This window comes from Amphibalanus amphitrite, unplaced genomic scaffold (genome assembly GCF_019059575.1).
Source record: "Amphibalanus amphitrite isolate SeventyFive unplaced genomic scaffold, NRLGWU_Aamphi_draft 000003F_arrow, whole genome shotgun sequence".
In the NCBI taxonomy this organism is placed as follows: domain Eukaryota; kingdom Metazoa; phylum Arthropoda; class Thecostraca; order Balanomorpha; family Balanidae; genus Amphibalanus; species Amphibalanus amphitrite.
In genome coordinates this window covers 2,191,994-2,205,927 of record NW_024881500.1, presented here as the reverse complement: position 1 = coordinate 2,205,927, position 13,934 = coordinate 2,191,994, and the positions used below count along the sequence as shown (strand labels likewise).

The window sequence follows — 13,934 nt, the reverse complement described above, 5'->3', positions numbered from 1 at the left end:
TCGGTGTAGCTATGACAGAGATTGAAACTTTTTATGAGGTGAGGTCACTTCAAGTGACCTGGTGACCTGACCTTGAATGACCTTGGTCTGAAATTTTTACAACATGTGTAGAATTGATGTGTGATAAGGTGTACCGAGATATTTGCGAAAAACCACAAGGGGGGTGTTCAAACACCCCCCCCCCAGCAGGGCGCGGGTTAAGGACGGGGAGGAGAAGGTCGCGAATATTATCTACTGATCCCTGTCAAAGATGATCTTTTTTGCTACCTCACGCGCTTCAAACCTGATTCATGCACTGTTAACCCGCGCCTGTCCGGTACTCCGCGACTTCCGCGCCGGGCCGAGGGAAGGGCGTCGGGACGGGGGAGGGTGTCTGAACACCCTCCCCCGTCTAACTCAGCTCCTGGGCCTTGTAGCGACACGCGGTAAGCGGCATTCGAAAGAGCGTCAAAAATAATGACGGAAGCACTGCGGTCATTTTTTTGGTCAGGTCAAAGGCCAGGTCGCCAGAGGTCATCAAAGGTCAAATGTAGTCCATTTCAACAATTTTGGAAACTGCCAACGGCTAACTCGGGAACCAATAGAGCTACAGCGCCGCAGAAAAGCGCATTCGATAGCCCTTTTACAGATCTTTCTGGATATTGTCCTCAGATTTGACCTAGGTCAACGACTTTAGCCTCCAGAGGGCAAACACTAAAAATAGCATTTTTCACGAAAACTGTTTTTCGGCAATAACTTTTGACTCAAGAGTGCCACGACATTACTTTTGGCAGCATCATGTTCCTCTCGTCTAGACGCGTCGAATGAGCTATTTGTTGAGCTTGAAATGTCATTTTGAAAATTTGACCTCAGGTCTAGGTCATGACCTGACCGAAAAGGGTCATGTTGCATATCAGTCGATCCGTATCGTCGAGCTGAATACATCGGACGTGATTTCATCGCTTTAGCACGTCCTTATCAAAAGTTATAGCAAAAAAACTGCTGGTGACCGTTAATGATCTGAGATGACCTCAGAGGCACACAGAGGGGTCACAGGTGCATTTTTTTCCGATTCAGTGCGTCTTGTTTACCAATGAACAGATGTTTGAGAGGGTTTTGAACATCATTTCGTCCAAAATAGGCGCATTTCAATTTCCTCCCATTGACTTATAATGGAGAGGTCGCAAAATTGACCTGACCTTAGGTCACCGATATCAAAATTTCGAGAAGAACATTTTGTACATACTGTTACTCTTATCAATCGCTGAAAGTGTCAAGGTGATCGTTCAGTCGGTATAGCTATGACGAGGATTGCAACTTTTTCTGAGATGAGGTCACTTGACGTGACCTGGTGACCTGACCTTGAGAGCGCTGGGTCTGAAATTTTCACAACATATGTAGAAAAGATGCATAAACAGGTGTGCCAAAAACGGTAGCGCGGAGCGCCGCCGTTTTTGAGATATCTGCGAAAAAACACAGGGGGGGGGTGTTCAAACACCCCCCGGCCCGGCGCGGGTTAACATGGTTGTACATATGCCTTTTTGTGTTATGTCATCCTTGAGTAACATCATATAAGCTGTCAGTGATTTCACATGAGGTTATTTGGGTTTTAACCAATAATTCGCCTTCAAATTGTGAGAGTCGAAGAAGACACCAACGTACTCGGAATGAGCTGCCGAATCGAATGATAAGTGAGAGGACCTCCGTAGCATCATGTCATGACTTGGACGAAATTTGACCTGACCTTGCTTGGCCTGAGTTCAACACTTTACCGGTTACCCGTGCCCTGCTGGGGGGGGGGGGGGGGTGTTACACATCCCCTAGCGGAGCGCGGGTTGACCCCTCCCCCACACTCGGATATCTGTCTGAAACAGAGGTGGCAAAAGCAAAAGATAAAAATTTTGGGAGCCAGACTCGAACCAGACCCGGTTGGACATTTCTGGAACCAGTCGGATCCGGTCTTAGTTGGAATCGGAACCAGTTGGACCCGTTCCCCAAAAGTCAATTAATACAAACTACTTGTAGGTATCATTAGTTGCATAATGTAAAACAGCCTATTTCCCACTTGGAATACTCATGAGCTACGGTGTGCAAAGAAACATTCACTTCATATTTTGCAATAATGTGTAGTGTGCAAGATGTATAGTTTATGGTAGGACCCGGTTGGACCCGTCAGAAAATTTTCCCGGAACCGGTCTGGACCCATATGGGTCCTATGGACCGGGTCCTCGGGTCCCCATTTTGCAACCTCTAGTCTGAAGGCTCAGTCAAGAACGGGTTACACTCTGCATTCCATTCTAGTTCGTTGGTGCATTGGAATCTGTTCTCTCTGTCCCCCCCCCCCCCCGAGATTCTCAAGAACGATCACCACCCCACCCGCTGATCTCGCCTCCGGATTCCTCGTCGGCCTCTCCTCATAAACACGCGTTAACAGGCTACACCACGAGCGGTACGTATTGTTTATTTATGCACGGTCCAATACAGTGTCTGGCGCGTGGCCGGCCGCCCCTCTGGGCCCGGCTTGGGCGCGCCAGTGCGGCGGAAACCAGCCCAACTAAGGTGCCCCTCTGTGGCAGCGCGGCGGTCATCGGCATTAGTCAGCACACAACAACAGGTCAATCATGGGTCGCTACACATGCAAACACGTCGGCCTCTGGTAATACTAGGGCGCTCTGCTATCGGGACGACCAGAGATCCCGCCAAACACAGCTGGTCACGTTAAATACGCAGCAGTTCGCGGCACGGGAGAGGGCAAGGCCACATCACGCAGCTCTTGTTGCAGTGGTAACCGTCACGAATGTGACGCATTGTGACGCGTCACGGTCATTCAAGGGCAGTCTTGTCATCGATGAAGGGCCAACGGAGGCCGTCGTGAGTAGAGCTCGAGAAGCTTTCGGCGATGGAATCTGATCACGGTTCAGTACACGACTTATGAAGTCCAGCCTGACTCATAGTTCGTAGCATTTAAATACGATCCCATTCAGCTTCTCCAAGACATTATCGGCTTTATGACACCCCGCTAGAAACAACTTGGTCCTCTTGACGCCGGGTCCATCGGCGACCCCGTGACCATGGTGAGAAGCAGCGACTCTGTTCGCCGCCGCTCGGGTTCACGTTGTGACTGGGTGGGAGGCCGGCGGGCCCCGGTGGTGTCGACTGCCTGTCAGCTGGCCGGGGCGGTACTCGGCCCACGAGAGAGCAGAGAACGAGTCCATCGGGCCGACGGCGCGGATAGCCAGCTGCAGCTGGGAGGCCAGTCGCAGCGAGGGCAGCAGCGCCTTGGTCCGCTGCGGGTTCCGGATCACCTGCTGTAGCCGGTTGTTGACGAAAATCTGCCGACAAAACAACGACAAAATCAGCGTAATGCAGCTTTTATGCCGTTCTATTAGTCGTAACATTTAACGGGAGAGAGGGTGCAAAAGCGAAAACATGAATTAGAGGATATCCTAACGCATCGTGAATCTTTCAAATTAGTTTTTTTTTAGCAACTATTAATAAATAAGTCACTTTAATGACTACAAATATCTCGGTCAAGACGACGATCTTTATGAATCCTTCAGTGGTAACATTTCCACTGATCCAAACTTCCTTGAAAAATACACGTTTTGTAGCATCGTGCACCCCATTTACGCATCCATCTCCTCCTCTATGTTTCGGCGTCTTACCTCGTATCCGGAGATGCGCTGGTCATCGGACGGACTCCAGTAGATGAGCAGGCTGTCGCCGCCCACCGCCCGGATAATCTGAAAATTCTCCGGCGGCGGCAGGGCCGGCGGAGGTGCAGTCTTGTGCGCCATCGACCGTGGGTGCGGGTGTGAGACCCGCTCCCGCGCCTCGGCCGTGCTCCGGTACGGCCTGGCTACGCCAACGGGCGGGACCTGACGTGCTCCGCGCTTGGGCTGTAGGCAGCGCGGGACCGGCGCCTTGGTCCGCGGCAGCTCCTGAGGATGCACGGAGAGAGAGGAGGGTTAAACGGGGTGGACATCAGAACGTGCCAGTCGCCCGTACGTGCCGATAACAAGCGTCAATATTTATGAATGGACATCGCACATGAGCGACAGTAGCATGGAAGCCAGACGTCTGGCATGTCGACATGATGAAACCGGTTAAACACATCAGCGAAATGGGAATTTCCGATTTCTTTGAGGGCTCCAGACAGACCTAAACATGCCAGTTGATAGCCAACAGATGCCTCTAATTATCAAATATAATCCACCCAATGTGCATTCCTTTGACCCTTATATCGACACTGACGGCCGTACCAGTCGACCCTTACGACCCCACCCGGTGCACGTATGACCTCGAGCGTGACCTTGACACTGACCTTTCTGGGCGAGTTGGGTGGCGTGCTCTCCCTGCTCCTGGGGACGGGCCGCGGGATCCTGGATCCGGCTCCCGCCTGCTCCGGGGACGAGGTTCTGCTGGAGCGGCTCCTCAGAACACGCTCCCTCATCACCTGACGTGTGTGGAGACGAAACATGGGTTAACAGGAAGGTTGCAATCTGCGGGGTTGAGTTATAATAAGTCAGCTATAAAGGCCGTTATTTAGCTGTTACTTACCGCAATGACTGGGAAACGAAATGAAGGAAAACTTTATGTAGGTATTAACTTCACCACTGCAATCTTAAATCGAATTTCACAATGCAGCTTGGCCCGTTCTTACTGGGAATCCTGGCTGTCCCCGCAGTTCGCCCTCTTACCGTGACGATCTGCTGCAGGATCTGACACACCATCTCCCTGTCCAGGTCCTGTCGGTCCGACTCCTGCTCGGCCGACTCCCTCAGTCCTCGCACTAGCGCCGCCGCTTGATGCGCCTCCAGCACGGCGCGCAGGTGGCGCAGCACCGCCCCCAGCAGCGCGTCCTTGCCGTCAGCGCGCGCAGCCGCCTCGTCGCGCGCGAACTGCGTCTGCGCCAGCAGCTCGCTCAGCCGGCCGTGCTGCAGCCGCTGGTGCTCGAGCAGCGCGTCCGTCTCGCCGAGCCGCGAGCGCAGCTGGCGCGTCTCGCGGTCGCGCTGCTCCAGCTCGGCCTGCAGGTAGGAGCCTTGGCTGTCCACCAGGCTCAGCTCCTCCTCCTTAGCGACCAGCTCCCGGCGCAGCTCTGCGCAGCACGCGCCCTCCGGCAGGTCGGCCGTCTGGATGGCCGAGTCCAGCAGCTCCGGACGGGGTGGCTGGGAAGGCTCGGAGGACAGCGCCGCCGCGGCTGAGGCCAGGTTCTCGGCGTCTGCGGAAGAGCGAGAAGGTGGAAGATGTGTAAAAGATGCAACTAGGGCGAACCGTCAGTAGTCACACACAACGTGAACAATAACACGTTGTAACAATTAAGCGTTATTTTTTCTATTGAATTCATGATGTACGTGATTGTACTCGATGTATCATTATAAAGCCCTAGGCCTGTAATCAGATCACCAGTAGCGCCCTCTTCAAGTGTCGATGTCAACTGAGCAGCTACAACTGCTTGACTGATCGCCGCAAGTAGCGCCCCCTGAGGTATCGGAGAAGTTTCCCGTACCCCTGAGCTGCGACTGCAGCGACTGGTCGCCCTGACCGCCGCTCAGTAACTCACCCCCCCCCCCCCCTCCCTCCAATGTGTCCCCTGTCTTCCTACCTCTGAGGTGCGACTGCAGCGACTGGTCGCCCTGACTGCCGCTCAGCTATACTTTCCCTCCCCCGGTGTGTCCCTCATCTACTTACCTCTGAGCTGCGACTGCAGCGACTGGTCGCCCTGGCTGCCGCTCAGCTACTTTCCCTCCCCCCGGTGTGCCCCTCATCTACTTACCTCTGAGCTGCGACTGAAGCGACTGGTCGCCCTGACTGCCGCTCCGTACCCATTCCCCTGCGGCATCTCCCTACCTCTGAGCTGGCTCTGCAGTGACTGGTCGCCCTGACTGCCGCTCAGCTACTTCTTCCCCCGGTGTGTCCCCTGTCTCTCTACCTCTGAGCTGCGACTGTAGTGAATAGTGACTGATCGCCCTGACTGCCGCTCACCCCTGCGGTATCTCCTTACCTCTAAGCTGCGACTGCAGCGACTGGTCGCCCTGACTGCCACTCAGCAGCAGGGTGAGCTGCTCCAGCTCCTGAATAACCGAGCGGAGCGCACCGTCCACCTCGCTCGTGCATTGATCGCAGTTCTGAAAACAAATTTAAAACTGTTAAACCGCATTCCCCAGCAACACGAGTTAATTAACGAATGAGGCCAGCTGGATTTACCAACCAGCTAAAGCAGCAACTGTTTCTCTTTTTTTGAGAACGACAAACAAACAGCGTTGCAGGTAGCAAAGTAACCGCATGGACAAAAAGCCATCATAGCCCTCTACCAAATCCCTCCCAGCACGCCTACCTGGATTTTCTCGTTGCTCTGTTTGGCGAGCGCCAGCAGTTTGACGAGCGTGTTCTCCTGCTCGGCCAGCAGGTCGAGCTCGCCGGTCAGCTGCGTCTTGTCCAGCTCGGCCAGCTGTTCGGAGAGGGCGTTAATCTCCTCCTCCCTCCTGCTGATCTCCAGGTTCAGCTGCAGCACGTCCTGCTCCGAGCGGCTCTTGCAGCCGTCCAGCGCGGCGCGCAGGTCCGCGTTCTCGCTCTGAGGGGGGGGGGGGGGAGGAATCAGAGTTAAACAGAGTAATTGAAGGAATGTTCGACGTCTTTACATGCTTTCTCAATAGCAAATTATCATCGAATGTGTGATTTATGGCGTAATTCCTTTTTCTTTGCATGCAGGATGTCGGCACGTACCTGAGTCTTCTCCAGTTGGTCCCGAAGCTGGCACGAGTACGAGTCGTTATCGTTCAGCTGGCTGTTGACCAGAGACAGCTGGTTCCTGAGCTTGCATACCTGAAGGCGAAAAAGACGAATATTAGTCAGAAGATCCGGACATTAGATGTCCAAGAAAAGACTTTGATGAGGTTAAATGAGAGAATCGTTAAATGAGAGAATCGTTAGGTCACTGATGTCTCGTCCGTAAAAGTTCATTATTCTAAGCCTTCAAGGTAAACATATAATTATAAATATAAATACAATTATTGATTAATAGATGTTCCATTTAACGGTCTCCCTAGCAATACAGAGCTCATCGCCCTCACCTCGTTCCTGAACTGGGTCTCTGTCTCGTTGGCCGTGCCGCTGGTGGTCTCCAGGTCGCGGTGCACGTCCTGCAGCTGCCGACGGGCCTCCTGCAGCTCCCGGCGCAGCTTGGAGCGCTCCTCGCCGCTGTCAGCAGCGGCCAGCTGTAGCTCCTGAATGCTGGCCTGGAGCGACTCCACGTCCTGCTGGAGGGAGGACACCTGCTCCGCAGAGCGACGCTCCCTGTGGGAACACATAAAGGGTTGGTAAGGAGAAAATGGTTGGCGTTCTGCGTTCTACTGATGGGGATTCAAAAGGGGGTAATCACTAGGAGAAACTGCCAAGAGGGGATCGCTAGCACATAGTGTCGTCATTCAGCTAAATAATCAGAAAGACAGTAACAGGGCGCTGAGTACATGACGTGGGAACATAGAATGTGCAACTAAGGATAACATATGTATAAGTTGGCATATGATTCATATTTCATACTGACTTGTGCGCCTGTGCGTTCCTGGTGTTGCGCAGCGTCTCCTGCAGGGTCAGCTCGGCCTGTTCCAGCTCCTCGATCCGGCCGCGCAGGAACTCCTCGCTCTGCTGCAGCTCGGCAGCGCGCTGGCGCAGCGCCGGCAGCACCGCCAGCTGCTCGGTGGCGGCCGACAGGTCGCGCCGCGCCGTATCCAGCTCCCGCAGCAGCTCCTCCTGGTCCCGCAGCTCGTGACGCAGACCCTCGGCGGCGCGCTCCTCCTCCCGCAGACGGATGCTCAGCTCGCGCTCACGACGCTCCAGGCGGTACACCTAGCAGGAGGAGAGATGTCAATGGTTAGAACGAGCGGGGTGCTGGAGGGACAGTCGACTTTCAGAAGCTCTTCAAGTGAGCAAACGTTTAAGACAATTTTAATAGTTGAAAAAAACCAGACGGATGCTAGATTCGTAGACGAAGATGAATAACAAGAAGAAAACAATAGCCACGCTTACCTTCTCTTTGAGTTTGAGATCTTCGTTCTCGGTCTCGATCAACTTGTCCAGGAGCTCGGTGACCCGGTCCTTGTCGTGTTTGCCGTTGCTGACGCTCTTCAGCGCCTGCTTCAGCTTAGCTTCCGTCTCCTCCATCAGGGTGATCTTGTTCTTGTCCTCCCGCAGTTGATCCTCGAGTTCTTCGATCTTCTTCTGATACCGGATCTCCACATTGTGCATGATCTTGTCAGCCTCTTGCAAGGTCTCGCGGTAGGCCCCCTCCTTCTTCTCGAGCTCGTGAACCTGGCTGGCGAGGTCCTTCTGGCTCTGATGCAGATGCCGGACGCGGTCCAGCACCAGCGTGTAACACGGATCCGGCGAGTCCCGACCGGAGTCCACCTGGCACAGGTCGAACTCCACCTTCAAGGCGTTGATGACGTCCTCCGCCGCGCGCATCCTCCGCTTTAGCAGAACCTGCTGCTCCTGCAGCGACTGCGCCTTCATGGTGTGTGACTGAATAAGCTCGTTACGGTCCTTCTCCGAGCTCTTGGCCTGTTCTCGGAGCTCCAGTTTCAGCTGCGCTACCTTCTTCGAGAGGGACTCCTTGGCTGACTCGCCGTCCCGGAGAATCTCCTCCATCTTCTGCTTCAGTTCACAGCTCTCCTGACACGTCTCCTCGACCTGCTTCAGCATGGACGTCTTCTCCTCCTCCCAGCGCTTCCGCAGCTCCGCCTTCTGCGTCTCCAGCTCCTGGATACACTCAGAGTAGTAGCTCTCCCTCTCGGACAGGTTCGAGTCCATCGAGTTCTTCGGCGACTCCATCGACTCGACTTCTCCCAGCCGCTTGGTGCACTCGGTGCACATTGTGACATCGGAGGACAGGGTGGCTGAGGACACATCCGCCTCCTCCGCCTCCTCTTCCGCCTCCGTCCTGGGGCGCTTGGCCGGCCGTGCGGCAGGTGTCGCCGCGCTCGCAGCAGATGGCGTCGCTTCGCTCTCGGTCGCCGAGGCCCGGGACAGCTCGTCGCCGACGCCGCTGTCGTTGAAGCTCCAGGCCTGGTCGAGCCGGCGGGTGAGAGACTCGGTGTTGGTAACGCTGCCGGGAGTGGGTGGCGGCAGCGAGGTGTCGCTGGCGGACGCCGCCGCGTCTCCCGAGGACAGCGTGTCGCTGGTGGAGCCGTCCGCGGCGCGCCACGTCTGCCAGGCGCCGTCCACCGCCTCCGTCTGCTGCTCGCGGTCCTCGGCGGGCGCACGCTGCGCCGCCTCCTGCAGCCGCTGTGTCAGCGCCTCCACCTCCCGCTCCAGTTGCTGCACACGCTCCGTCATCTGGGCCGGCAGCTCGGCGGCCTGCGCCTGGCGCGCCTTCAGGTCGGCCTGGTGCTTCAGTTTGACGCTGTTCAGCTGTCGCTGCAGCTGTCGACACCGCTCCTGTTCGTCCGCCAGGTCCGAGCTCAGCATCTTTTCCACCTCGTTAGAGGCGAAGATTTTCATCTCCAATCTGTGAAGTATAACATGTTTCAAGAATGACATTACCATCAACAATTACAAAACGCTGAAGCATGGAACAAGGTTAGTAAAATCAATCTCATTAACCCTATGTTACGATTTAAATAATCGATTCACAGCGTCACAAGTTGTAACGTAATAACTAAATTAATGGCACTGAATTCGTCAATAAGCGTAAACGGCTGGACAACCTTGTGCTGGATAAATACATTAACTGCAATGGGCCTCGTTTCAATAAATTGTCGGATATTAATTATTATCACACGCAATGACCAAAAAGAGGCGACTTAAAATATTTGTAATAAGACCTTTAAATTAAACCTGAACGCGTGCAGCAGCCAGCAAGTGAACACTCAGCGCCACCTGTGAGCACCCACCTTTGGACCATGAGTCTGGCGTCATTCTCCGCCTCTTCCAGCTCATTTTTCTCATCCTGCACGGCGTCGCACGTCTTTTTTACCTTCTCATAGCGCTCACACATGTCCTTATAGTCACAGAGGAGCTGGTCATGCACGTACTCCGTCTGCACCTCCGCACATACACTCACTGTCCTCGGCTCCGGAACAGGCACCTCGCTCACCTCAGTCACTAGTTCACTCGCCTCCTCCGACTGTTCCGAGTCGGCATGTCGAATTCGTGCTGCTATCGGCAGCGGGGACTTCTCCAGCTGCTCTTGGACGCTGGTCAGACGCGCGATCTCGCTGGTCAGGTCAATCAGCTCTCGCATCGACACCTCGCTCTCCTGGATCTCGGTCTGGACGGCCTTCTCGTCGACATCGACGTCGAAGATGCCGCTCTCCTGGAGCGGCGGGTGGTCAGGCGAGGCAAGCGGTCGCGACAGCCGGCCGCCGCACAGACACGAGCCTCCACTACTGCTGGCAGGGCTGCGGCGCGCCGACTGGCCGTCGTTAGAGTCGCTGTGGTAGTCGGACAGCTCGGACTCGGAGTGACCAGACGGCTGCCGCTGGTGACCTGAGGTCAGCGGAGGCGGTGGTGACGCCGCCTCGGTCAGCGCAGGCGGCGGAGGTGAGGTCGGAGGCTTGGCGTCGGTGCTCGGTGATAGGTGGTGGCTGCCGGCCTCCTCCAAAGCGGCCTCCAGCTGTAGGATGGTGTTCTGAAGCTCGGCGATTTTCTGAGAAAGAGAGGGAAACGTATTGTAACATTTGCATTGAGATTGCCACTATGAATGAATTGTGTGACTTGATTTTGTGCTTTGCTCTGCTAACATCACGTGCAACATTCCGTAAGCTACGTCTTGCAAGAGTGCAATGTCAAATGATAAGCAAAGCACCTTCACTGCTTTTTTAACAGAAATATCGTGTGAATTTCTTTGCTTGCTATGCATTTACTTCACCGCACCAACAACTGAATGCTGACTACGCCATTAACCACCAGTGAAACGTCACTTTCTAATTGTAATAGCTTTTGAACCGCACATCGAACGCGTCTAGCCACCCGGGTCAGGGAAAATGTACGAGCAAAACGAAAGCTCCACCAGCAAATGGCAGCCACACCTAGCTCGAGGGCACGACCGACCGACACATCCACCCCGCCTCTGTGACCTGGCTCGTTTCCCACGCCATTGGCTCACATCCCTTCTATGAGCAGTTCCTAACCGCGAGGTAAAACTCGCAACCAAACGATTATCCCGTACACATGACGCAATATGCAGCTCGTCGGCACAGTCGGGCGTAGTTAGACGTATGCAGGCATGCATGTGTAATGCCCAGACGCGCATTTGTCCAGCGGACCGATGAAAATAGACGCTGTTCTGTTTCGTCAAGCGCACTGATGCGCTGTGGATGGGTGCATTGCCTGGCGACGGGACGTGAAGCGACGTCCAGAGAGCCACATTGGATATACATGGTATCCGATTGCACCACAGTCTCTCCGTGGGGTCGTCCCAGCAGCAGTGTTCGACCCGAGTGGAGCCAGAGAGGCTCGCTCTGCGGTTAGCTTGGGACATTGAACGAGACGCGTGATTCACGCCTAGCCGTGGCGAGCAGAGCTGATGAGCCATACGCCGGCATCCCGGCGTTTGGTGATGTGTGAATCACGAGCAATGGTAAAGAAGCAATGACACTCGACACCTCATCACCAATATTTACAAAACAGTAAGCTAAAATGTCGTATACAAAGAGAGCACTAATTTCGTAGAACACGTTCGACAAATCCTTATCCGTTACGAAGGCGATCAGTCAATCACTCGACAAAGAAATGACACGAGGTATGCAGATCACCATAAACAAAACAAAGATTCTCGAGTTGCCCGTCCGGTTAGAAAGCTAAGTAACAAACCAGTTCATTGAAAATAAACAGGGTGCCGAGCTTCTGTCATTGATCCCATTCATACAAACAAGCTTCTGAGCTGCACTGCACGCCCGCTCTCAGCTTAAGCCCAAACAGCGCGGCTACTGAACTCACCATAAGCCCTCCGTGCCCAAACACCTCTCTAGCGCGTCAGCTTTTTGCACGGGCCAGCCTATCACAACGCCTCCATTGCAATGGCCTTTGTTTGCTCGGCGTAAAAGACGGCGCAAAAACCTCGCGTGGCACACTTGGGGGTCGCCGCGCACGGCTCGCGGGGCTCGCGGTTTCTGTGTGGGCCGGTGTCAGTGAGCACGGCTGGGCAGTGGGCACACGGGGCAGTCTGGACGGACAGCTGAGCTGGCCCCGTCCCGTCCCCACGGCTGGAGTCCACAGCGCCTGATCAATATGACCGCGCAAGGTCGCCGCGCCGGCCCGCCGCCGGCCCGCCCGGCCAGCCCCGCGGCAACCGCAACTGCTCCGCGAACGCGAAACGATCTGCAGGGCGCTCACAGATCATGGCGTTTCTGCAACACGGCCGTCACGGCTGCAGGGGCGGCCTCAGGCTATAACCAGCGGAGCGGGGACGGCGGGGCGGCCCGCGACCCGGCCCGGCGGCGCCCCGGTCGATATGGGAGCGGGCGGTGGCTGCGCTCTCAACATGTCTCGGACGGAGGGTTACAGGGTGACCTGTCGTAATACCGCTACTCCAGCCACGCACGGGTCACGCCGTCAGGTCACACGCTGGTCACGGATACACCACGAACGGTAACGCACCAACCACGCACGGTCACGGGCGGGTCACGACGGTAACACACCCGTCACGAAGCGCCGTGATGGGCCGCGCAGGCACCGACACTCCCCTCCCATACCACCACACACGCACGCACACCCCATTTAGCCCCACAGACCACTACCGGTTCTCTCACCTCCTGCCAGTGATGGCGCTCCTCTCCGAGGGCAGCTAGCTGGTGTTCTGCCGGCGGCTGGGCGGGGGCGGGGGCGGGGGCGGGGGCGGCCTCGATGGCCGCCGGCGCCACACTGTGCCGACGATCCTCTCCAGCCGCCTCCAGCGTCTGCGCAGACAGAGGGGAGAGAGGGGAGGGGTCAGAGGGCCGCCCATCAGGCGCCAGATGCCGATCGGGGGAGATGAGTCAGGGAGGTGAGGGGACGGTGATAAAATGGCCGGGTAAAATATGGGGGCAAACATACTCGTCCAGCCTGAGGTATAGTTTACTGGAGCAGGGCAAATCGTTCAACCGAATGACCGATTGGTGCACATTAAGGATTGTGAAGGCTCGACGACAGATGTGTGGGTCTTGGTTTCTGGCGAAGCTTACGTCATTGTCGAGAGCATCTCAAAACCGACACCAGAATTCAATGAGACTGAAGTCGAAGGCTACAGTCTGAACGACATTCAGATATGGAGATAAAGACGAATGAAATATTCAGACACAAGCGACAGAGATCGATCACAAGAATACGATCCATAAATTCGCATGTGTGAATATAAACCACGAGAAAGCGACACAGAAATGACAAGCTAGAGACCACAACGGACTAAACAACCGTCCACGGGAGCCTGGGCAGAAACAAGGTCTGAACAAAGGCGCGACGGGAGATGACGATGTTGTGGGAGCGGCCGACAGTCACGGCGCGGGTCTCACAGGAGACAAGAGAGACCAGGAGACGCACGGGAGACACGAGAGACAAGGGACTCGGAAGTGGCACGGCAGTGATGGATGGCACTGGGTGAGGGTGGTGCGTGGGTGGGCACTCGGCCCCGGGCCCAGTCGTACTTCAGACCAACCGCAGGGCTGTAGCCTGCAATGTCTGATACGAAGAGACGAAATGGATTGAGAGAGAGACAAAGTAAAAGAAAATGGCCGTTTTATTTGTTTCATTTGTTAGTAACATTAAACTATGGGGAATATTTGTTTCTGGTCCCTAAAAAGCTGTTTCTGGCACCTAATTGCTGATCAGCCCCAAAATGCTTATTCGACCCTAATATCTGAATCTGGCACCTAATTGCTTCCACACAGCCTAAAGTTGCCAGATCGTCTAGTTGAACTCCGTATTTGCTGTTTGCTGATTCAGCACCAAAACCAAAACATCCAGCACCTATTTTATTCCAC

The 13,934-nt window shown here is 55.1% G+C and overlaps 1 protein-coding gene across 3 annotated transcripts in view; it reads right to left on the bottom strand.

The window, feature by feature from the left end:
* Positions 1–2,406: 2,406 nt before the first annotated feature.
* LOC122367801 (plectin-like) overlaps positions 2,407–13,934 on the bottom strand; it is a 111,567-nt gene continuing 100,039 nt past the window's right edge. For 2 of the 3 annotated variants that reach the window (XM_043341257.1, XM_043341426.1), the window contains 12 exons: positions 12,729–12,875; positions 9,870–10,624; positions 8,008–9,484; positions 7,526–7,827; positions 7,053–7,275; positions 6,706–6,804; positions 6,317–6,553; positions 5,984–6,107; positions 4,680–5,200; positions 4,304–4,435; positions 3,645–3,920; positions 2,407–3,311 (listed from right to left, as the gene is read on the bottom strand). In XM_043341257.1, coding sequence (XP_043197192.1) covers positions 3,090–3,311; positions 3,645–3,920; positions 4,304–4,435; positions 4,680–5,200; positions 5,984–6,107; positions 6,317–6,553; positions 6,706–6,804; positions 7,053–7,275; positions 7,526–7,827; positions 8,008–9,484; positions 9,870–10,624; positions 12,729–12,875 — 4,515 coding nt within the window. In that variant the 3' untranslated portion in view covers positions 2,407–3,089. Of the gene's footprint in view, positions 3,312–3,644; positions 3,921–4,303; positions 4,436–4,679; positions 5,201–5,829; positions 5,877–5,983; positions 6,108–6,316; positions 6,554–6,705; positions 6,805–7,052; positions 7,276–7,525; positions 7,828–8,007; positions 9,485–9,869; positions 10,625–12,728; positions 12,876–13,934 lie in introns of all 3 variants that reach the window. The other variant, XM_043341340.1, reaches the window with a different exon arrangement.